Here is a 24860-nt window from a genome sequence, read left to right on the forward strand (position 1 = left end):
TCACCAACGCTGAGTACAGAAAGACAATCACTGCCGTGGTCCTGCTGGCCACACTATTGCTGATCCAGGCCAGGATGCCACTGGCCTTCTCGGCCTCCTGCGCACACACTGGCCCAGCTGCTGTTGATCAGCAGCTCCAGAGTCCTTTGGGCAGCTTTGCAGTCACTCTCTCCCAGCCTGTAGCTCTGCAAGGGCAGGATGCTGCACTTGGCCTTGTTGAACCTGATACAATTGGCCTCGGCCCATTGATCCACCATTCCACTAACCTGTGCAAGCCTGCACTCCCTCTTCCTCGCATCCTACTCAGTTCCCCTCCGCTAATATTCTCTTGTTCCTGCCAACTCTGTTAGGTATCTCCCAACACCACTATTGAACGCATTTTCCTCCCGCCAGAGACCAGAGGATGCTTCGTCTCGTCACCCCCTTCCCCACCTCCCACCGCCCCGCCGGTGCCCCTTGTCCAGCGGCGGCAGGGCAGGGGTCCGGGCCGGCGGCCCCGCTGCCCCTCCCGGTGCGCAGCGCCCGAGTGTGGGCGGGCTCTGGGACGTGCTCGCTGGGCAGCGCCGCGGCGCCGCACATGCTCACTGGCCGCGGAGGCACCGCCGGAGGTAGGGGCTCGCTCCGCCGCCGGAGGAGCCGCGCTGTCGCTGCGGCCGGGCCGCGGCATGGCCCGCCCGCTCCCGGGCCGCCGCCGCTGAGCGCGGGGGGATCGCAGCGTCCGGCGGTGAGCGCGGGGCGCGGGCGGCGGCGGGGCCGCGTGTGCGGGCGGGGCCCTCTCACCGGTGGGACGGGCGGGGATCGAGGGTTCGGCCCCAGGGCCCCGTTCCGCCGGGCGGCACGGCCGAGCTCGTCAGCACCTCGGCCAGCGCCGTGGGGCGGCGGCGAGCGGCGCTGGGGCACGGCCCGGGCGGGGGTGCTGCCGGGGCCGCCAGGGGAGCCCCGCTCGTCTCGTTCTCCCGCTCCCCGCGGAGAGCCGGCAGCGCGGAGGGGAGGCCGCTCCCTCCCCGGTGCCGTGGGAGGCCTCGGGCCGGGAGGCCAGGACAGGGGCCGGTGGCGGCAGGGGCAGATCCGCGACCTTTCCCGGCCGGGCCGGGGGGGTGGCGATGCCGCAGCTCCTGGGGAAGGGGCAGCCGAAGCATCCCGGTACCTCCCGGAGGTGGGGGAAAAGAGGGAGAGGCACAGCTCTTTGGAAACAGTGCGGGGAAAAATCCTAATAAATAAAAGTGGAAAATGCAGCAGGTTCTGAGGCATCTGCGAGATTTCTGTTGGCCCAAGGAAATGTATGGGAATTATACGTGGAATGGCAAACAAATAGAAAATGCCTTGGGTGCCGCAGTGGTGTGGCCAGGGGCAGGTGGGGCTGCCTCTGGCCGAACACAGACTCATCTCCTGGCCTTTGGGGTACGTGCTTTTGCCCCAGAGAAGTTTAAATATTACGCTGAGCACGATGCAATAAAGCATAGTATTGCGGGTTGTGTTTAGTCATCTTTGCAAGGCCCTGTCAGTGCTGGATCTGCAGTGCAAATGCTTCATACAAAATTATTGTGTTTAAATTCTGTACATAAAATGGTATTTATAACCTCCTGTCATAGTCAGCGTTGAAATGATTGCTATTTTATCTGTGCAAGGTCACAGAGAGCTTTGCAGTTCCTCGCCTTGCTACATGACTGGTTGACATTGTATTTAATGCAGTTGATACATTTCTGGTGTGGAACCCTTTTCCAATCTTCTTGGAATATTTTCAGTTAGGCAGTCTTTGAAAGACATCACATTTCTTAAACACACTGAAGCAGATCTGCATTTAAATCTATTCCTTACTGTCAGTTTCAACTTTGGGAAGCTACTTGACTCTGGAAATTGCCGAAGTCAGTTTCATGTCAGGGATACATGTGAGCAGATTCTCTCTCCAACGACTGACGAAGGACAACAAAAAAACCCAACTCCCATGAAATATTTGTTTACTTTTTGCAGGTATGTATTTCCTTTTGCCATATCCAGCCCTACTAACATAAACTGCTTTCTTTTACCACAGACTGAAGATTTCTCTGAAGTGTAACCTTCAAGATGAAGTTCTTACTAGCAATTTTATGTTTCATCTCATTCTCCTTATGGGTTGAAGAAGTATATTCCAAAGAGAAGTCTTCAAAGAAAGGAAAAGGGAAAAAGAAGCAGTATCTATGTCCATCGTATGTTCCTGCTTTCTTTTATGCTTTTGTATGATGGTGATCCTGCCCTGTTTTTAACAGTGGAAATGATGTGGCAATTGCAGTAGAAGGTGGTGCTTTCTGCTGAGAGGATGGGGTCTGTGGTGGGAATGGGTTGACCAGCATCTGTCATTGTGTTCCTTCTACATCAAGTCTTCTGTTTTAGTGCAAGGGAAAATATAAGCTGCAGTAATTGTTGCTTTTCTTGTGGTGGATTTCAACACCTTGCTAAGGTGCCTTGCTATTTATGGGTTCACAGTAGCATGGTCCCATAGTGCTGTGCTGTCTAGCATCATGTTGCAGGTGTATTGGGGAAAGCAAGGAGGGTTCAAACTGTCATGATGAATTTCAGCTTCTGGTTAGCTAGTTCTGTAAGAGAAGGCTTGTCCTACGCATATTCTTGTTACATGTTGAATAGAACTAAGGTCTTCAGCATCTTTCATCAATCGTGTATAATTCTGTAACTTTTATGGAGGTATCTGTATTGATTGCTGCTATAAAGTATGCACTTATGGAATAGTCTCCCTGTAAAAATACAGAAATTATAATCTGTGATTGCCCAGTTGAATAGAGGATGTGTTCTGGACACCTATGATTAACTGATGTTATAAATACTCCCTCTTTCTAATGCCTACCACACTTTACATTGTGATCCATAGAACAATATTTTATTTGCAAGTGATATTTTTATAATTTTCTTGGCCAGCCTTACTCATTTTTTAGTGTTACGTTGTAAATATCTGAGGAAAAGATTGATGGACTATGATAAGTTGCCAGTAAGTGTAGAAAATTGCTATGACTGAAATATTAAAATTGTTTAGAAAAAGTTAAAACATATTTTTTCTTTGACCATAAAAGAAGAGGTACAGAATGTTAGACTGGTTATTTAGCATTAATCAACTTGTTCCAAAGTGACAGTGATGTTTAATTGTAGCCTCAAATTTTAGGATGTTTCTACATATGATGCATGTCTTCCTTCTCTTTTTTTTTTATATCAAGCCTAAAAAATTATATTTGTTGTTAGATTTGAGTACATTAAGGTATGTCTAAAATGTGATCATAACTCATCTGAAATGACCCCTACCATTCTTTCTTTTTTAAAAGTTGAGTTCTGAGTGAGGCTTTTGGTCTGAGCTACTGTGAGAGTTTATAGCAAGAAGAGAAATGTCAGGGTTCCCAGGACAGTCATCAGAACAGAAGCCCTTGGAAAGTGAGTTAGGAGTGAGTTCAGCTGGGAACTGAATCCAGGTCTTCCATGGTCTAGTTTAAATAGCCAGCATTTCCCCCTGTTCTTGACTTAGTCTTATCAGAATTCAAAATAGCAATGTCATTTTATCTTTGTAAAGGAGTAGATTTTTCTAGTTTATTTTTATTTTGAGCCCTGTATTTCTTGGTACCATTAAATATGATGTCATTTGTCACCAATACACTTGAAAAAACATTGAATACATGCTATCATTTTCAAAGTGATACTTTTCCAGTTGAATCTGTCTGCAAAAATACTGGTGAATCCAGTACTTGTTGATCCATTTTACAGTGCTGCTGGAAAGATTTGCTGTAGCAATGAGTCCTGTTTGATCTCCTGAATAATGACCAAGTTGTCCATATCTCACTTGGCTGAAGTTCACAGCTTGAGGGACAACCACTTGTAATAGTGGGGTTGCTGTTTCTGTGGCTGGCATCTAGAAGACCTGTCATGTGAATGAGCAATGAAAATCAGCTCTGTCTGGCAGAGAAACTGCCCAATGCTCTCTTAACTCAGGCTGCTGTTGGCAAACTTCCAATCATCAGCATTTTTTAAATGATCTTTCACAAAACTTCATGATTTGGTGGCACTCAGTGTTGTAAAAGAGGTTGCCTACTAGCAGTAATTTTTTCTTTGTGAAAAAAGCAAACTATCTTTCCTCAGAATCTAACCAAAACAATGCAGTGGAGAGGGAATCAAGTGACACTATAAGGGTTGACTAAAACTACTCAAGGAAGTGTCTAAATGAAAAATTTTCTAGTAATTGCAAAATAAATATTTTAGAAGAATGCATTTTATTTTTAACCAAAAAACTTTTGTATTATTTATAAAATTGAATGGTACAAATTCCTAATGTAAATGTACATTTATAAGTTAAACCCTTAATCCACCTTTAATTTGCATTGGTTACTGGTGCAATAAAGTTTAAAGCTTAACTGTAAAATTATTGCCTTTTATCTCCTTGCAGCATGTGAAAAGCTAAATTTTAATTCTTCGAGAGAACAAAAACCTGCATTAGTAGTTGTATACGGAGCAGTCTTGCAAACTTTATAATGAAATCCAAATCTATGCAAATCATTATTTAGGAAAAACTTATATTGAATCTCATATTACTGCCTGAGTTTCTTAATTTGATGTTAAGAAAGGGATGGCTACAAGACTGACTTGGGACTTTATCATGAATTTGCTTGGATAAAAATTAAGCATACTTTAACTTTTCCTTTTATGACTCTCCAGAATACAAGCTTTTGCCAAATGCACCCCTCTGGCATAAAATTAACTACTCTTAGGATAAGATGAAAAAAAGCTGATTAGAAACCCCATAAAAAGTTCATTATTGTCTCATAAACAGATATTTCCTTCCTTAAATCAGGAAAATTCTATTTTGTATCTTAGAGCAAACCCTGGTGATTGTTCATGATGCTGTACTTCTCAGTGCATTGTGTGATAGTGGCTTGATTTGTCATCTTATTTTCATTTATTCCTGAAAATATTTTTCCTAGGTTTTTATTGAAGAGTTTCTTGAAACTGATGCTTAATCATTTGGTTCTTACTTTGCTTTAATGCTTTCTCAGAACAGATGTAAGATTTCACATCCTACATTTAGATAATTTTCCTTCTTACCTCAGGCTTTCCAAGTGAAACATAGAATAATTATACTTCTGTCTGATTCCTGAATCTTTGCTGATTAACAAAGAAATTGACATATTGGGCCTTAAGTGTTATAACAGGGAGTTTTACACCAGAAATCTGAGAAACTGGCTTCCACAGATAAAAGTGCAATGAAATACAAAGCTTTGGTAACAAAACTTCTGCCTTTTGTTTCCATGGAAAATCTGTAAAAAAAAATCAGGCCTATCTCTTCAAGAAAAAAACAAAAGTGTATTACTGTTTAAAAAGTTTATTTTGAAATTTCATATACTTAATACAGATGATTTTTATACAGCTGCAGATGGATTAAATTACTTTAATTTAATCTCTTTCCTGCTCACAGACTTTATTACTTAGCTATTATTAACTTCTTCATAATTCCTCGTAATACCTTGCTTTTCTTAAACATGTGGGACAGTTAGCTGTGACTTAAAGCACTGCTGAAAAGTGTTTTTCCTTTTGTTATACCATAATAAACACTTCAGTTATTTCATGGTGTTTGAGCTGCTGCTGCTGTTATCTCCATAATCCATAGCAGCCTGGAAGGTCTCTGCTCAAAACTACTCAAGATCTCTAGACAAATGAAACTATAAGGAAAGGGAAGCTTGGTTATTACAGTACTAGAGAAGGAATAGATAAGTAAGAGTGTCACATAGCAGCTAACAAAACCAGTAATGACTGTGGTCATCATCACAGCTATCCCTGTTGATTATAGTTTAGGATGACTCAGCTGTTCACTTGCACAGCTTTCACTTCAGAAGATCTCTCAGCATCCCTAATGCCAGAGCAATGGTGAGAGCAAAACCTCAGTCCCTAAATCTCATCCTTTTGTCTGGACTGTGCTTTGAAAACAGCATCTCTCTTCACCTTTATGCATTTGTCCACATGGAGATTTATATCCTTGAGGATGATTTACTAAATACTGTATAATATCTACAGAGACCTTTTTTATGCACAAAGCCAGAGTACAAATCATATTTGGCTTGTATTGAACAAAGCATATCAGCTACTTCAGAAACTGTGAAATGGCCCTCTAAGCCCTCCAGAAAACATGGCTTGTGCCATCTGCCAGGGCAGAAGCTTAGAAAGGTCACAGATGCGAAGGTTCAATAAACAGCTTCTTTAAAAAACAACAGCAAAGACTGTGGATCTAGGGAAAAAAGGCTTTGATGTGTTTAAAGCAGAGTTGTATGAAACTCTGTCCTCAAATTTCTCTTGGTTAACTTTGGGCTTCTGACATGCTCTTCCTACTAAAACTAAAGTAAAAGTTCAAAATATATTTTACACTGTAGCTCCTCTCCACTTCTTCACGAACTGTAACTTTTTTATCAAGTGTTTGGGTATACATCACCTCTGTATCTGATCAACCCCAAAATGTAATTGCTGGGAAAGTGGCATCATGTCTCTCTTCATTCCCATCATCTAGAAGACACTTGATAGTCTGTGAACATTTTCATTTGTAGGTGTGGTGGAAGGGTTTATGCACTTTGTGGGAGGAGGTAGAATGAAGTTGAAAGGAAAGCCTGAATTTGGTTGTGGAAGGAGACACATCTGACAGTCATTCCAATGATAAGTACTTTTCAGAGCCTAGGTCTTGTTCCTATAAAAATTCTTTTGCCCTTTAGTAACAGCAGTTGGTGAATGCTTTTATTATTCTGTATCATGTAACTCTCATGGAAAGCTGTGATCCCAGACAGATATGGCCACATTCCAGAAGGTTTGCGAATTTGTTTTCAAAATGGTTAAATGTGGTGGCAGTAAAAGATAAAGCTGTATAAGCAAAACCCAAGCTGTCTTGTAAAGGAGTAGTTAAGCATGATAGGCTGGTTCTCATTCAGTAACTTTCCTTCTCGGTGGGCAACGTTTGCTCCGTTCTCGACACTGGAGTGGTGAGACACCAAAATTGTGTGGAAAAGTTACAGACTGTGTTTCATATACAACCTCCAGACTGAGAAAAACTTGTATCTGTTGAATTGCACCATCTTTACCCAAGCCCAAGCAAAACCATAGGTCTAAATTCTGTTGTCAAGGCAAATTATATATTTTCCTTATATTTTTCTCTTTTATCTCCACTTACACCACCATGCAGGTGGTTAGATTTTACCAAGGTCCTTCTGTTGTCTCCATACTTAGAGCATTTGTAAAGGAAACATTGGGGTATGAAACTAATGTAGATAAATTAATTCCAAAATGTTGCTTAAATGCTTGGATGCATTTAAGCATCCTGTGCTATATCAAGACACCGCAAGACACCCATTATGCACAAGGGTCACAGGTGATGACTTTGGTGGGATGCAGAGATGCCTAAGCTAGGAGCAAGCAAGCTAACTTCAGCAAAAAACCACATTGCTGAGATCAGTACCAGTTCAGGCTGGATGAAATACCATGCTAACCTGGCTCTGTTGGTTTGGGGGCTGTCAGCTCTGTGGCAGGCAGATGAACCAGCTTGCTTTCTCAATTTTACTAACTAATAAGGCACTTCAGATTCCCATATAAACAGTACTTAAGGTGTCTAACCCTGGGAATGTTGAATTATGAAACCAAAGCTGGATTTAAGAGGTTTCTGCAAGACAAGGACTGAAGTAGTGACACTAACAGTTATTGACACTGCCTAACTGCAGGAAGGTTGTCTGCATGTCTACATTAGGAGACTTTTCTCTTTGGTCTGTCTACAACATGAGATGAAAGACGAGCTGTTTCACCCCCTCAACTCACAGTTCAAAATTCAGGGTGTCTAATCTGGGTTTCTGTTCCAAATTAGCTATGAAGGAACCTTTCTCTTTTTTTCACCACACTGCACTACCTCCAAATTTCAGTACTGAAGCTACCTGTCTCATTTTAGGTGTTTAGCTATCAACTGCATTCGTGAAGGCATGTAAATGGGGACTCAGAGTTCCATTGTTTTAGTGCAATTAGTGATACTACTTTTCACTGGAGTAATTGTAATGAATCTTCCTAGGAATAGATAAGTCACCTTGCACAATTTGAAAATGTAGCTATTAAACATACTAAAGATTAAGAGAGATAACTCAGAAGAGTTATATAGTATGTCATTGATATGTATTAACTTATTTTTTTGCTTAGAGTTACTGCATTCAAAAAATCAAATGTCTGCAAATCAGAACACTGATAGTTTATATCAAGAAAATTGTACTTAAAATATATGGTGGGATAATAGATATTATGTTCCCCATACCTATTTTTATCTTTCTCACATGTACACAGCCATTTTGCATGACTCAAATGTCAGTTTCCATCATCAGTTTTCATCATGTATTTTTATCTGTCAGTAATTTAGAACTATGAAAATGCTTTCCTTCCTGTTTGTGTAGAATATTGTTTATATTCTTTCCTCCTATAGCACTGCATGTGGAAAGGACTCCTTGTAATTTCGGTGAGCTCTGAGAGAATAAATGTCATGATGACCTATAGAAATATAATGTCTTCTGACATATTTGCCTAACACAAATGTAAAGCTATATAAATTTCAAACCAAGTATAATACATGCTTCATTTTGTCATGCATATCTGCTTATCTAAAATTCTGGATTTTGATTAGTGAATTATGATAATAATTACCTGTTGCCATCAACTTAAAATGTTGGTCATTATCTTCAAGGGCAGTGATAAAATGTGTAGAGCTGCATTGGAAGAGGAGATGAGCAGCTTACTGCATGTCCTGTGAAATACAGTATGTAAAGCAATTCTTTGATTCAGATGTAACCTCTGAAACATCAGGCATTTCACACAGGGATGTTATAGCAAAAGACTAACTGTACCTTGTTTTCTCTCTGGATTGTGAGGACACTGTTTGAAGAAGTGAAGATACTTCTGTGTATACAAGAATGCTAGCTGTTTTCCATTTTATTTGTTCAGAGACAGAAAAATCAGTTTGGGTTTAAGTATTTTTATGTTGGTTGTGTGGGCTTTTTTAATTGTTACTTAGGTAAAAAATTTTGGTAGGGAAAGTTCTAACTTTACAATTACTTGCTTTTAATTTTTTTCATAGCAACTGTGAGGCTTCTGTTGCCCTTATCCTTTGGTATTTACTGTACCTTGCTTAGAACTCATGAATTACCGTGAAGAGTGCTACATTCCTGTTTCTAAATGCTTTCCATCAGCTCCACATGCATTCAACACAGGTTGAAATAAATGCATTAAAATGCATGCTAAAACTGGTGGAAATCGAAGTTACCAGCTTTTAACAAGTGGGAAAATTGGAGGCTGAATTAGAAAAAATGGTAAATAACTTCTCAGTTGGTATGTTGTTATGTGGGACTCAGCATTTAGCACACTGAAGTAAGATTCTTCTAGAAAGGCAGATCTCAGCTCAAATCCTTTTTGTCTTATGTAATATACAAATATGCCTCTCATTAATTCATTCCATAATGGCCAATTAAGCCAGGGTGGTTATGGCTGTAGGTAAATGTCTCGCATTAATAGTTCCAACCTCTTTATCCAAGCACCTAACACATCCCATTAACTCTCTCATTAGGTCTTTTAGCTCATCTGTCACTATAAAAGTGTGGTTAACTTCTTAACTCACCCCAAGGAACACATCTGATGTATTGATTTGCAGGTGAAGTTTTGGCATTTTGGTCAGCAAGGCTCTCAGAAAGAAATCCAGTTATTGTGGTGAAGTTTCCTTGTGTTCTGTTCAATGATGGTAGTTTAATGACAGCATGCTGTAAAAGAACCACAGTGAAAATATGACTGATACTCAGCAGAGCTTTTTTTTCCCAGTAGCTATTTCAACGACTTCATTCGAAGTGACCTTTAAAAGTAGCAATTACTGAATCTCAGTGCTTGTCCTCCTAACTCAAAGCAGCCAATATCATTGTATTTCACTTGATTCTTAGATAAGCAAGGACAAATGTGTAAGGATTTCACTTGGTTTTTAGATAAGCAAGGACACTTGTGTAAGTTCAAAACACAACCCAAGGACTTGTGCAAGATGTGATTCTGGTGTTCTTTACCAGCAAGCTATGCTGTTGTTGTTCTTCCCATCACTGTCTTTCCAGTGCAATAAGTCTCCTTTTCCCAATTTCTGGATGGCTTTTGAACAAACAACCTGAACAGATATTTGTATTAATATACTTCTGCAGTGCAGCTCAGATCTTACAAAGCTGCCACTTCATTCCTCTTACTTGAAGAGACAAATAAACATGTCAGCTTTATTTGGCTTTCTTTTGCTGTTTGTTGCTCACTCATTTAATTTCCCAATTTTTTTCTCTTTTCCTCATTACTTTTTATGAGCATCTGTGTTTCATTTATATGCCCATGTTATCCTGTGTAGTTCAGATTACTGTTTTCACTATTTAATGAACTTTTTTGTATAACCCATGACAAAAATAAAAAAAAAATTAAGTTTGTTCATTAGTTGTTGCTTGGATTTGTTTTCATAATGTATTGTACTGGACATACATAATTTAGAAAGAAATTTTCAGTACGAAGTAGATTATTTTATAAGTGTACCTTTTGTAGACATCTGATGTAGATGTTTTAGATGTTAATTTGTGACTTGCAAGGAAGCAGTGGCATGAACCTTTCTGTATCTGATAAAACACAGCATACAGAGTGTTTGCCTGCCTTTTTAATAGCTAAATGAACATTTATTTCTGAATTGCTCTTTTTAGAAAATTGAAAATAATCTTTATCTTTTGTTTTCCTTTTGTCCAGCTAGTGGTAACAGCACAAAAAGTATACAAAGCTGGTTTATGGTATTTCTGTAGCAACCTCTTCATTGGTAAAGGTCATCACTGAAAACCAAACACATCTCAAAATTACAGAAATGGAATGGAATGGAATCGCATGGAATAGAATAGAATAGAATAGAATAGAATAGAATAGAATAGAATAGAACAGAACATTTCAGCTGGAAGGGACTTTCAATGATCATCTAGTCCAGCTACCTGACCAAATGAAGAAATAAACAAATTCTTTTGCATAATGATCCAATTCTAAGTAAAATATAAAAACTCAGCCCTGGGAGGATTGTTTGAAAGAGAATTTTTCAATTATTAAGAAAAGAGTTAGAACACATATTCCTTTTTTAATTGCTCTAATATTAAATTAGCAGAGGCTTATTATATACAGAACATGCAAATCTGTATACATAACAGGAAGTTAATAAATGTTGTTAGAAGTAAATGCTTCCTTTTTTATTAGAAGACCAATTATCTCTGGAGAAGTTCTGCTGGAAGAATTCACCTATGTGGTTGTTACAGATCACTGAGGTTATAGTGTGTTTACTGCAAGAGATGGGTGGGGAATTATATACAGCAGCCACTTAATGCTGCTCCAGAATTCTTTTCCTGCATCCTATAGTTTAAGATATCCTCCTGGATACATATTTCTTGGTAGGTACATCTCTGTGTAGTTTTTGAAATGCATAATTATCCTGCTAATTACTGTTTAGTAGTCAAAATTTCAAGGAGGATTTAGTGCCATTTTATTGCCATAATTTTTTTCTCATTTATAACATCAAGCAAATACAAGGAAAGCTAAGCTAAGCTAGCTAGCTAAGCAGATATGCAGCTTTAGGTTTCAGAATGCAACAAAGAAGACAGAAATCTGATTATTTTTTTCCTGAACAATAAAATGCTCAATGGGTATCAAGGAAACTATGATATAATAAAATGCATTTATGTTTTCATAATGGTTGACATGTTTTTAATAATAGGGAACTCCTTCATAGTTTTATTTATAAATATTTTAGTTGTTAAACATTAACTGAGAAGATTAAATCTCTTTGGGAAGGCATAGTGAGTGCTACCAAGTCAGCAAATCTGATTCCCTTTGCCCTTATGGTTTGAGTTAAAGCAGTTGTTTTTAAAGGTAAGGTTATTAATAAAAGCTCTTCAAGGGCTAGGCTCTGGTCTCATCTCCAGTTTTCAATCAAATGCCAGTGTCATGCTATGCTGATATTTATTAATTAATTAATTTCTCAGTAATCAATAAAGAAAATGCTGAACAGGAGCTACCATAATTGGACATTTTAAAATCAGGAGATCTAATACATTCATGCGGTGGTTTTTTGTTAGTTTTTTTTTAACTGGTCAAGATCCTTCTGTAGAGTTAATATTTTCTTCAAAAAATGTTTAAATAAGGCAGAAATCCCAGAGGACATGAAGGAAACTGAAGGATAAGAAGAAAAAAAAACTTAGCTGTTATACAGAATAACCTGTAGGTCTGTCAAACTGACATTGGTAGAGGAGACAATAATGAAAAAAAGAAACTACAGGGTGAAGAAGGCAACTGCAGCTGATGCTGATTATGGAAAACATTAAGGAAATAAACTTGATAATTTTAAAACATACATTTGTACATTAGTTTGCAAGAGGTGATAATGTTGATGCATATGAATTATACCTATGTAGGGTGTTTCTCTTATCTTTACATGGCATCCTGGTTACTGAATTATAATGACAGAAAGACAGCAAAGTAATCATAAAAGGGATGGAAAAGTGATTATGAGACAGAATTCAAAACTGGAAACAGTCACTAAACAGGTTCTGGAAATATTCAAATTCATTTACATACAATTATGAGCCTGCTTGGTGTTTAAAATACCTGGGGAGGGCACTGACTCACCCATATTGCTTTTTATTACACTCAATTTCATGTACTCTTGTAGCTACATTTACCTGTCACAAATTTTTTTTAATTGCAGCAATGGTTTTCATTTAACACCCAGCACAATAATGACAAGGTAATGAAGATGTTTAAATTCCCTCTGCAAAACGAGAGTCCAAGGCCTTGTTTTCTGTAGTAAAGCTTTTATTAGCACTTGACAAAGAGATTATGCAATCCTCCAGCTCTGGGTGGAATAGCTGGCATGTGAGAGCCGGAGACTGCCAAAAGCCTCTGCATGCTTTGGCACCTACAAAGTGGCTGTCAATTTACTAAGGTTCCTAATCTGACAGTCACTAAAAATAGTTCATGTGGCTGCTTTCTACTGATGAAGAAATCATGTCCCTCTGCATATTTTTGTTAGGAGGGAAGGGAACAATTTGTGAATTGTAGTGTATTTGCTTCCAAGTTTACAGTTAAGACTATGTCAGAGAGCATTTGTGTTTATTACACAAGTAGTTTCTTGAAAAATACTGAAACTTCTCAAGGAAAGGAAGACTATACAGTATGGCACCTGAAAATAATGAATTTTTTTTGCTTGTGAAAAGGCATTTATGGCATTACTTTAAAATCAGTTTAAGCATGCAGTTATTTTTGTCTTGGTAGCAAATAATGAACGTTTTTTTTACAGGCAGCAGTCAGCTGAAGACCTTGCAAGAGTACCTGCTAATTCTACAAGCAATATCTTGAATAGACTATTGCTCAGCTATGATCCCAGGATAAGGCCTAATTTCAAAGGTTTGTCAGATACTTCAGCCTCTTTTTTATTCTTTGGATTTTAATTCTCTCTCTTTTCACACAGAGAAAAATTATGTAGATATAATACTCGCAAGCTAAATATCTGTTGTTGTTGTTGGGGTTTTTTTTTAATGGAAACCTCCCTAGATAGTGTGAAGCTGCAGAAGATATTTATCCTTTTGAAATGAAAGATAATATGTTAGGATTTCATTATCATAATAGTATGTGATGCTTTATTACTATTGGTCTTATTTTATAAAAGACTTTTAAGTGTAGAAATTGAATTTCTAGAATAAGTTTTAAAATATATTTTTATCTCTACATTTTAGTTGGACTTTGCTTTACAGCATTTTAAACCACCAAATTTCTCTATAGACATCCTTTTAAGATGACTATAAAAAGTTGGGGTCAGCAGTATCACCATTAGCAAACTACGGAATTATTAAATCCTTTAAAGATGTTTTAGTTATAAAGCTTCACACTTCAGGAATCCATATAGGTAATGCATTGAAACACATTTTCTGCCATTAAAACATCTCCCTGGTAGTCAGATGTTGCAGGATTCTTCTGTGTAGAGTGTGTGAATCCTTACATGAGAGGAAAAAGTTGAAATATATATTCTCTGCCAAACCACTAAGAATTCACACAAGTTATGGTGTAAATTAGACTTTTAAGGAATTAGACTATTTACCTTCTGTAATCAATGTACTACTAAAAAGATGTAGACAATTTTATTACATGTAGGCAATGCAGTTTACATAAAACAGCTCTTTCATTTTAAAGCTCCTCGTATTATTATATGATCATTAAGAGATATTTTAACATGAATATCACTAGTATGAAAAATTTGGAAATCTTAAATGTTTATTGTGCTTTTGAAGAGGCTATTTTCAGTTCTATGTAACAGTTTTATAAACTTATTAAACTCAATTCTCAGCAAGTGTACTGCTTCTTTCTTATTCTCTGTAGAACCATATTTATATGTTTTCAGCACTGAGTCTTGTCACAAAGAATAAATGTCCAACCTCTTCTCTACCTGTGTTTCAGCATAATCAACTTGTAATCACAAAGCATGGTGCAGATTTCTTTATATTTTTGATAACCCTTCTGGCAGTCTGGTAAGAATCAAGACAGAAGGGAAAGGGAGGACATGTAATCTTAACTCAGAAGGAGGTGGAAGAAAAAGAACATTTTCTGACAAGTAGTTTGCCCATGTTAAAATGTTCCTCACACATGAGTGATTTTCTTGGATGGCACATCCTATTCAAATCTGGAAGAGAGAGTACACTCTTGGCTACTAGTGATGTGATGGGTGCTCTGTCTCATGCATCAGGCATTAAAAGAAATATTTTGCTTACTGCATAACTGAAAGCCTCACACTTTAATAGTCTGATTAAAAAACCAAACCAAACAAATTGGTTTAACTGAAGAAGTGAAATTTTATGTTCATAAATTTCTGGTGACCAAGAGAATGAGTTTGAATTTATGTATTAAATGTGCGTAAAAATATTTTATGCAAACAAACATGCTATTGGAAGAAACGTTACTTAGCACTGTATTTGCTTAGTCTGTCAAAACAGTATTCATGTATTCCTATATCTCTTTTGCTGCTGAAAGTAGGAAGAAACCCACTGAGTATTTGTAACAGTGTAAGTTATATACCTGCATCTAGTGGACATCCTGACATTCATACCATAGAGGTACTAAATAAAAGTAGTCGTCCGTAATTAGTTCTCTCAATTATCAGGCCACTTCTCCTTGCTCTGTGATAACTCTCTGTTAACACCAGATTAAATGACTGCCAATCAATTCCCGCAGGGTGACAGGGGGCAGATGTAGCAGCTGTCATACCATCCCTCTTCAACTACAGGAATCCTGGCTGTGGAAAAGAGAAAAAAATCCAGACCATCTTAATATCTTCACAGCTGCTGACTTCTAGAAATTTTTCTTGGTTAATTGGTAACCATTTCCAACTCTTTCAAACCAAGGCTACATAACTGTGAAAGCTGCAATAATTTTACCTGCCCGTATTCATATTTTACAGGCAGGTAAAGGCTTATGTACTTTACTTGCACAAAGAGGTATCCTCTTAAAGCATAAGGAAATACCTCATCATAAATCATAAACAGGTAGTTTGGGATGATAGTGTCATTATGACCTTGACAGTTAAAAGTGTCTGCTGCTAGGAATACTAATTGCCTCTATCCATTACACTGTGTGCAAAAGGAATGCTGGCTTACCCATTCTGAGATAACAGAAAATCGTGGAATTCAAACACTATTAATTTAGATGTATGGTCAGTGGAATACTGTAAGATTAGCTCTCTGGACTAAGGATTTTTATTTTTACCTTTTTCTTCTAGGTTAAAAAGAGGTTTAGTGATTTCTATTGACTTTAATAACTGTATATATACTAACTCAAAAAGATAAAGTTACATTGTGAAATTGTGATACCAGTATAAAGGAGCTTTAAATGAAAGATAATGTACCTTTACTGGATTGTGTAGCTCACTAGAATTATTTTTTTTAAAGGAATCCCAGTCGATGTTGCAGTTAACATCTTCATTAACAGCTTTGGGTCAATTCAAGAGACAACTATGGTAAGAGTGAAATTAAATTCATGTAGTACAAATGGAGATTTTCTTACTAAATTAAACTTCAGACTGAGAATTATGAACTATAAAACAGAAATATTTTTTGTGGTTGCAGACACTGAGAATTAAGTTAATTGGGTTAGTTACTGTCTGACTGTGCTTTATGTTGTAAACCTAAACCTATTAATATATTTCACTCTATATATGTCCACAGATTTAGAATCTATAGCTCTAGAATCTGATTTACGTGAAAGGAAATCCATGGTTTCTAAGATGCAAAAGCTAGACTAATTTCCATAAGTTATTATGTTCACTGGAAGAACTCATTTGACAGTATGAGTTGAAGATCTTCCTGAGAGTTATTACATTGGTAGCTTGGTGTGTTATTCAAAAAACCCCAAACTAAGACTGTATATGAGAGAAAAAGAACAGAGGGGCATAAGGATGAAATGTATAGGTTCTTTATTTTATGTGGGTCTGAAGATGTAAATAAATTGTGATGGAATACAAGGAGCAGTAGTAAAGGAATAGGCTATCAATTACCATAGCCTTCCTGCTGTTTATTTACTGTGTGGGAAAGATAAACTGGGGATTGAAGTTTATAAAAATGTGTTTCCAGTTCAGCCAGAAAATTTTAGCATGTCAATAACAGGAGGAAATAATCCTCATTGCAATTTTGACTTCTTTTGTTTCAAAATATGAGTTCCTTCAGCAAAGTACTTTCTGATATTTTGGGACTTGCAGATCTTTTTTTGTCACATTGTCTCCAACAAATACTATCAAAAAGATTGCGAAAAAATGCATTTAGTTCTTGAAGATGTTCTGACCTGATCAGGTTTTCCTTTTGTGTAAAAAAGAGGGGAGTGCACCATGTCGTGCCAGTACATGGAAGCCTCAACCAAGACATGCACTGAGTGGGAGTTCTGAGGCATTCCCTGATCTCTTTGGTGGCCTGTTGCATCTAAGGCATTGAGGCAGTTCCCAAAATTAAGTTATTTTTTTAATGCTGTGACTAAGGCAGCATTCTGACACATAATGGCAGAGAAGCAATAAACCACAATGCCACTAATAAGCAATAAACACATTTTTGTTGTTGTTGGAAGTAAGTGCCCACTTAAAACTCAGAACCAACTTACATGTCACCCTAATGAAATTTCAATTGGACTGCAGAGACACTTCAAGTTGAAATAAATGGTGTCTGGAACAGTTTTGAGCAGCTTGGCCAAAAATTTGTTTCTTTAGCTAGCCGAGATTTATGTCTGATTGCAAATGATAGTAAGTCAACTAACAGTATTAGTGGGAAGTGACATTAAAATGAAAAAATATAAGTTTGCCCAAAGGCCACAAGATTTATTTCTGAAAATAAAAAGAGAGCTTGAATTTAAAGAGGGGCAGGGAGGAAGAGCAGGAAAGTAAGACTGAGATAAGTGTCTTAAGATATCCAATATATTGGGCCAGATGGCCCTTTCAAGTTTCTGAAATTAGTTGCATGCTTTAAAAAATGACTTTTAAAGAGGCTTTTTTACAATTCACCCAGATTCAGATAGTAACAAAACATGAATGTGAGAGATTTGCTTCCACCAGCCCCTCCAAAAAATAAAAGTATGCTCTCCACAACCATGTAAATATGCCTGTCTGTACCTTCCTGATATGGTCACTCACAAATTTCCTAGGATGTGCTGTATGATAAGTCATGCTCTCTGTAATAGAGAATATCAGACACCATCCTTACTTTATTTTATGCTTTCATTTAGATTTCTATGTCTAGCTGATCACCATGATAGTTAAGCATGTTTATGTCAAATTTGGGTTGCTTCTTGATTGCCTTAATCTAATACAGGAAGCACTGACAAAATTAGCAGTCAATCTGTTCTTCCATGTATTATTTGGAAAACTCTTCCTGCTGCAGTGGGCACTGGATATTCAGGAATCACTTCTCTCTTGGGGATAGGATTGTACTTGGTCTGGGTAATACACCGGACAGTAGAAATGGATCGCTTAGAATAGGAAAAGACTTGTACTTCTTGAATCACAGGAAAAATATTTCCTGGAGGTGAGGCACCAAAAATATTTCCTGGAGGTGAAGGGTCAGAGGGGCCTCTTGTGTTCAGAAAGTAGACATTTCCAGAAGTACCAGAACTGCTGCAAAAGTTCCTTGATGTTGGAGAAGAGAGTGACTGGCTGCATCTCTACTTTCTCTGGCATTGGTGAGAATCATGAGGAGTATTGATTTATAGACTGTCTCTGAAATTACCAGAAGCTACTAAACTGGTTGGAGTGATATCAGAATCTTTGAAATAATATATTTCTAAGTTTTTCAGTCAATGAATTATTGTGATGATGCTTTGCTCTCTAGCCACTGCTGGCTGTAATAATTGAACTCATAAATTTTTGCAAAATCTATGTCAGGGTAAAGCCATGCTAAAGCAATGATTCCTTGTTTTGTGTGATGGAAGTGTGGGGAAAAATAACAACGGGTACCAGATGACTGGAAGACAGGTTATGGTGGAAGATCCAACAAACAAATGTGTAGAGTGACAGTGAGAGAAGACCTTGCTTGCTGTCCCTCTGGTCCTGTGGTAATTATATTCTTAGCCATGCAGTTGGCTCATCCTCAAAGAGTTGAAATTAGCTCCTTCTGAGGTACAGTCCACTTAGATTTAAGAGAGGAGGGAATTTATTTATAGAAAATCATTGAAGATACTTTGTTTCAAAGCCAAAGAGTACCCATTTTTTGAGTCCTATGCCCAGAATCCTGTATCACTTTAATCAAGCCTTCATGAAGATTCTGAAGGGCAAATGCTTGCTCTGTCTTTAGAAAGGATAGTGTTCATGTTGGGTTTTCAATATTTAAGAGAACTGCAGTGCTTCCACACTTATCAAGCAAGTTTCTTAGAAAAAACTAAGCAAAAGAACTTGTGAACTACAGAGAGAATCAGAATTCATACAGATAAAAAGGAGAAGAGCTTACACCACAGCTGCTATGTTCCAGTAAGCTTCCTTTATCCTGAATCCTGTAACTTGCTTCCTTCTCTATCGTTAGACTCCTTGTCAAGGATCCCATGTTAACTCTGTTCCTGAGTTTTCGCACATTTTTTGAGACTGCAGAATTGTGGTATAATAGGTTGATTATGTCACATTTAGAAACTGTTTTAAACTGGATGACCAGTCAAGGATTCCTAGGGATAGAGAGTTTCTGGTATAAATACCCCTAGGGCTATAATTTTTTTTCTGTAATGATGATTTGACTTTCTGTCTACAGAATCTATGTTCAAGGTTTTTGCTTGCAGTGTGACCTTTCTTCACTGACTCAAGCAACAAAACTCCAGTTCTTCCTTCTCCTTTACTTTAAAATCTTACAGAAAGGTCTTTTTAATATTCGTGACTATTAAAAAAAATCCGTTTCCTTATTTTAATATTAAAAATGACATTTTTTACTTCATTAAATGGAAACACTATTATGCTGCCTTTCTTTATGTGAGTGCATTTTGTGATCATCTATGTGCTCTGTTTTGCAGAGATATGTATAGGCTATGCTTGCTTTCTGGCCCGAGGTCGTTTTCTGGCCACATACACACTGTTTAGTAGACTTCTGAAATATTTCCTTGAATGCCTCCCAACCTCCCTGAAAACGACTTGCCTTCTGTTGGAGTTACATGGGAAAACAAAGCCCTGTAGAATACTTCTGTGTTTCCTTCTACCTGGCAGGTCCATCCTCATCTGATGTTGATGAATGTCTCTTCCATCCTCTTCCCCTACTTTCAGCCTTTTTAGTTGCTATTTGACTCTCCTTTACTATAAAATGCCAATCACTCTGCAAATTCAAAAAACATTTATAAAATGTACACCAGGAAGACCATGTGCTCCATGCAGATTGTTTCTTCAGCCCCTGTTCAACCTAATTCTAATACACTTACTGAATCTTAAAATTCATTGTGCAAATATGAGAGGGCTGGTCACAGACTTCTTTCAAAGTAAATTCTTACCAGATCATAGTCTTTATTGCTGCCAGATGCCTTAAGGGTGCATGCTCTTCCAAAAAGCAGATTTTGCACATTGTTTTCTGGCTAACCACAGTTTTGTATTGTGACATCTCTTTGCTTTTTTTTACATTCTCTGGATTGCCCCAAGTATGTGGTGGCCTTCCTCTCCAAGTATCCCTGTCAACGTCTCTACTTTGGGCCTGAACCTCCCCATTTTAGATTAATGAGATTTTTCTTTCTCTGAGTTAAATGGGAACAGACTCAAGTTCTTAAAATGTCCAAACATCTGATTATTTGGTGTTTAAGTTCATTTGTAATAGAGCAAGGAAGGAAATAAAATAGCATCCACCTGATCTTACTTCCAATTCTTATTTTGCCAGTGCATTCTGCTTTTCAGTGATGTAAGCATCTCCTTCTACTGAATGGGTAAGCTGAAGGCAAGTGTTGCACAGTGCTTATCATTTGCCTATGGCTTTTAGAAGGCATCTTATTTTGTTTGAAATTAGGGTAATGCACTTCTTTGTGGGGAAATTGAATTCAGTGTAACCAACAGTGTAATGCTTGTGAGCATGAATGGTATGCAGTATTTATCTCATATGGTTTAGAGTATTTTTTTTCACTGAGAGAAGTGCATATGGAATGGGAACTTCAGCAAGAAGCAAGTAAAGGAAATTTTCAATTATTTACATATAATTGAAAAGATGCTTTCTGAGATAATGACCGGAATTCCCTCCAATTATGAAGCTTCTCTATGAGAGCTTTCCAGTACAAATTCACTTTATATTAACTTTATATTATTTTTTTGCTTCTTCTTTACCTTGGCAAGACAATATAGGTATTTGGATAAATAAGACTCAGACTATGTATATTTTTTCCAAAACCAACTACCAACAAATAACAAGTACTGAGTTTTGATGCTTTGCTTTTCCTTACAATGCAGTAAGAAAAAATATTACACAGTACAGTGTAATAAAGAAATACTTGGGCTGATTTAACTGGTGGACTGGACATGGGAAAGTGGGCACTGTATTTAACTATACAGAGCAAATCAGAATAAATTATTCTGCATGAGGTCTTAGCCAAGTGGACTCTTTCTGGTTGAAGTTAGGATGACTGTCTCATCATGGCACCTGCTCTGGACTGTAAATGCAGTAAGTATAGATAAGATAGATATAGATAGATATAGAAGATAATTCAGTTGTATCAACAAAATGCATGAGAGTAATTGACACAGAAAGTAAAAAACTTTATAAAATTTTTTTGTATGCAGAATCCATTAACAAATCAAAAATATGTTGAGAATCTTCACTCCCATATTTCTAGCATTTTGGTGTAATTTTAGAGCAGTAGCAGTGTTTTCACTCCTCTGAAAGACACAGCCCTTATCTCAGGAGGTTTTGTACCTAGTAGACAATTATGAAAAAGCAAAGCACACTATAGAAGGCAACTGTGAAGACTGGAGATAGAAATAATCTTACATACAGAATTTTCATTCATTTTTAGGGTTAGTTTAACTTTTTTTTCAACAATAACTTTATCTCTGTATGTGATCTGCCTTGTTTACATATACATCAAAAAGAGGCGCTGGCTTAAATGTAAATGTAAAAAACAAAAAGGCTTAAGAGAAAAGACTGAAAAATCCTAGCTGACATTCTAGGTCAGATTCTTCCTTTGGATGCACACAGCTTTCACTAAGCACAGAGCACGTGCAGGGTATCATTTTGCCCTGAGACACATGCTACTCCAGTTCCCAAAAGCAAAATTAGGTTCTCATTGAGCATGGCTCTACTACTGTCATTCCTTCAGCCAGATTCCTACTGATTTCAGAAGGAGATTTCCTCTGTAAAGCCTTGATTTTTGTCTCTTTGAGACTGATTCTGTTTTTCCTTTCATACCTGCTACCTCAGTATTTATGTTGCAAGCTGTCATCAGTTTTCCTGTTACCAAGATAGTCCCAGATCACTGGTAGAAGGTCTGAGGCTGTATTCTGGGTGTCTAGTATAAAATCTATTACCTACCTGGTCTGTTTCCTGCTTTTATAATAAATTTTGCCATCAGAGTGCCACAACCAAATGGAGAGTAAACTGGAATTGGCACTCACAGGATATCCTGAAATATGTGATATCATGCCTGCTGCCTGCAGCCATTTAGTGCAGTCAAGCCATGGCCTCTCTCTGCCCTGCTGCATGCTTTTCTCTATGCCTGGGTAACAGGAGCTTTTACTGAGGGAATGCAAAAATTACTCTGGAGTGGCAATTTGATCCTTTGTTTAAGGAAAGTTGCTGTATTCAAAACCATGAGTGAGATGTAATCTGTTTGTACTGAAGTCTGTTAAACATAATACTTTGTAATGTAATTTGAATAGTGATTATTGTCTTTGTGATAGAAAAATCAGGGCATAATTTTTTCTCTTCCAAGTCTGGTGGAATGGTTTTATTTCTCTGTGGGGTTTTTGCTAGACTTTTGGCTAGTCTAATGTTTGTTTATTCTTCTGATCAGGATTATAGAGTCAACATCTTTCTAAGACAGAAGTGGAATGACCCCAGACTCAAACTGCCCAATGACTGGAGAGGTTCAGATACGCTGACAGTGGACCCAACTATGTTTAAGTGTCTTTGGAAGCCAGACTTATTCTTTGCAAATGAAAAAAATGCTAACTTCCATGATGTCACACAAGAAAATATCCTTCTTTTTATATTTCGGGATGGAGATGTCCTAGTCAGCATGAGGTATTTTATTTAAATGTTTCCACTGGTTTTTTAAAGTGATTTTATGTGAAGCATATATTCTGTATTAGCCTTAGTATTGTAATACAATGAAATTTATATGAGACAGTTTCTAAACAATGCTGCAATAACATGTGTAAAGAAATCAGATGATAGCGCTGCAAGTGTTAGAAATTTGATGTCTATATACATGATAACCTAACACACTGAACTAACTAAATTTGAACCCTTTTGATAATTTCTTAGGTTCCTAGAAGCATAGTGGAGTGGATAATATATCTGAAATATAGCCTTCAATAAAGCAGTATATGTTGCACACTACTTGAATTTTTACAGCAACTAAAGTAAACTATGATTATTTGCTAAAGATATAGGGAAAGCAGATATTATAAAATTTGTGAATATGTATGTTTTGTAAAAGTACTGCGAAAAAATCCTGATGAATTTCTATGCCTCACTGGATATAATTCTTTTCAGAAGCCTCCAAATTGCTGTTCAATTGGATTGCAATTAACATATACCTTTTTGGTGGTTTAACTTGGTTTATCAAAGGTATACACAATGACACAAAAATAGTCATCCACTTAAACCAGCAAATTAGTTGATTAAAAGGGAGGTGATAGTGAATTACAGCTATGGAGAGTTTATAGTTTACAGTTTGTAGAGATTAGGCTAAATTTTCTAACAGGAAGTGAATTTTCTTCTAGTGTGTGCTGTAACATATTGCCCTGATAGACATAAGAATGATTTCTGAATATACTGCAACATTACCTTTAAGAGGGAACAACTTGAGAAGCGAGGTTCACATGAGCTATTGCTTCCTGCAGTAGAAATGGATGGAAAAAAAGAGAAACAATATGAAAGAATTTGGGTTCTTTTTTTACCATTTCAAAACAGGGTGAGAAAAATCAGTCTCAAGACTATTGCTGGCAGTGATCAGAAAAGAAAATACATTGGGCAATCAAAGCATTTCATTTTGATTGCTCTGAAGGTCTTGGTTTTGATTTCAGCTGCTTCTGTAGTTCTATAAAAGAAGTTTCCCTTTTGAAAGAGCAAGTGTTAAATAAAACACTGAAATATTTTTCAAATATTTTTGCTGGGTTGCAGGTATTTATAAAGGAGCTCAATAGGAATGGTTAACGATTAGTGAATATTGAGTGAATAATAATGGGAGTGTTTTGGATAGAAGACTATCTCTGAAAATGTGCAAAAAAGAAAATCAGCTTCAATAAAGTTAAGAATTATTGCCATATTCTAAAAATACTCTGTTTATTTTAATAGCACACTATTTTCTTACATTATATGAATGCAGGTAAGATGAATTATTTTAGGGACTGTGGTTTGATTACATTTTTAAAATATGTAATTTCTATGTCTTGTGTTTCTAGTTTACAGAGGTATTATCATGTATAAATGAAAGACTCTCCAGTTATCAAAATACTTTATGGCAAAATTTGTATGAGAGAAAGCTCTTGCACAAATAGTTAAGAATTAGGAAACTGAATGCAGGAATAGCCAGCTACTGCTCACATCAGGGGAAGTAAAAGAGTTGACTCCCCCCCAAAAATAAATCTATTCTGTGTTCTGTGCTTTTCAACATAAATCATCTGAAAAACTGAATTTGCAAGTGCATTTGATGATACCAAAATATGCAGAACAGTAAAGATAAGAGACAACAGTGAGAACCACAAGTCAATCTAATGACTAAGCAACAAAGCATGGGATGAAATTCAATGTAAACAACTGGAAATTATGCATGAGGGAAAAAATTACTTTAACTTCACATAAAGCCTGATTGATCTAGAGTTGGTTATTTCCAGCCAAAAAAATTAGCTTTGAGTAGTAGTTGATAGTTCTCTGAAAATGTCAGCTAATAGCTCAGTACTATTTGAGAAAGTGAATTGAATTCTTGGAAGTATTAGTGATTAAAGTCATGCCAGTGCATAAAAGTATGCCATACTTACATTCTGAATGCAATTCTGGTCTTCCAGCTGTAGGAGGGGAGGCAAGAACAGTCAAAGGTGTGGAACAGCTGAGAAAGGCTGAACTTTTCACACTGGAAAAAGCAAAATAATTGAGGTAGTGCCA

General features: G+C 37.3%; 1 protein-coding gene across 2 annotated transcripts in view; it reads left to right on the forward strand.

Moving 5' to 3' along the window:
* The first annotated feature begins 457 nt into the window (after window positions 1–457).
* The window catches only part of GLRB (glycine receptor beta), a 47311-nt gene continuing 22908 nt past the window's right edge, over window positions 458–24860 (forward strand). Inside the window, exons 1-5 of one of the 2 annotated variants that reach the window (XM_005486334.4) lie at window positions 458–608; window positions 2033–2186; window positions 13364–13470; window positions 16002–16069; window positions 22546–22775. In XM_005486334.4, coding sequence (XP_005486391.1) covers window positions 2065–2186; window positions 13364–13470; window positions 16002–16069; window positions 22546–22775 — 527 coding nt within the window. In that variant the 5' untranslated portion in view covers window positions 458–608; window positions 2033–2064. Of the gene's footprint in view, window positions 725–2032; window positions 2187–13363; window positions 13471–16001; window positions 16070–22545; window positions 22776–24860 lie in introns of both variants that reach the window. The other variant, XM_005486333.4, reaches the window with a different exon arrangement.

This window comes from Zonotrichia albicollis, chromosome 5 (assembly GCF_047830755.1).
Source record: "Zonotrichia albicollis isolate bZonAlb1 chromosome 5, bZonAlb1.hap1, whole genome shotgun sequence".
In the NCBI taxonomy this organism is placed as follows: Eukaryota; Metazoa; Chordata; class Aves; order Passeriformes; family Passerellidae; genus Zonotrichia; species Zonotrichia albicollis.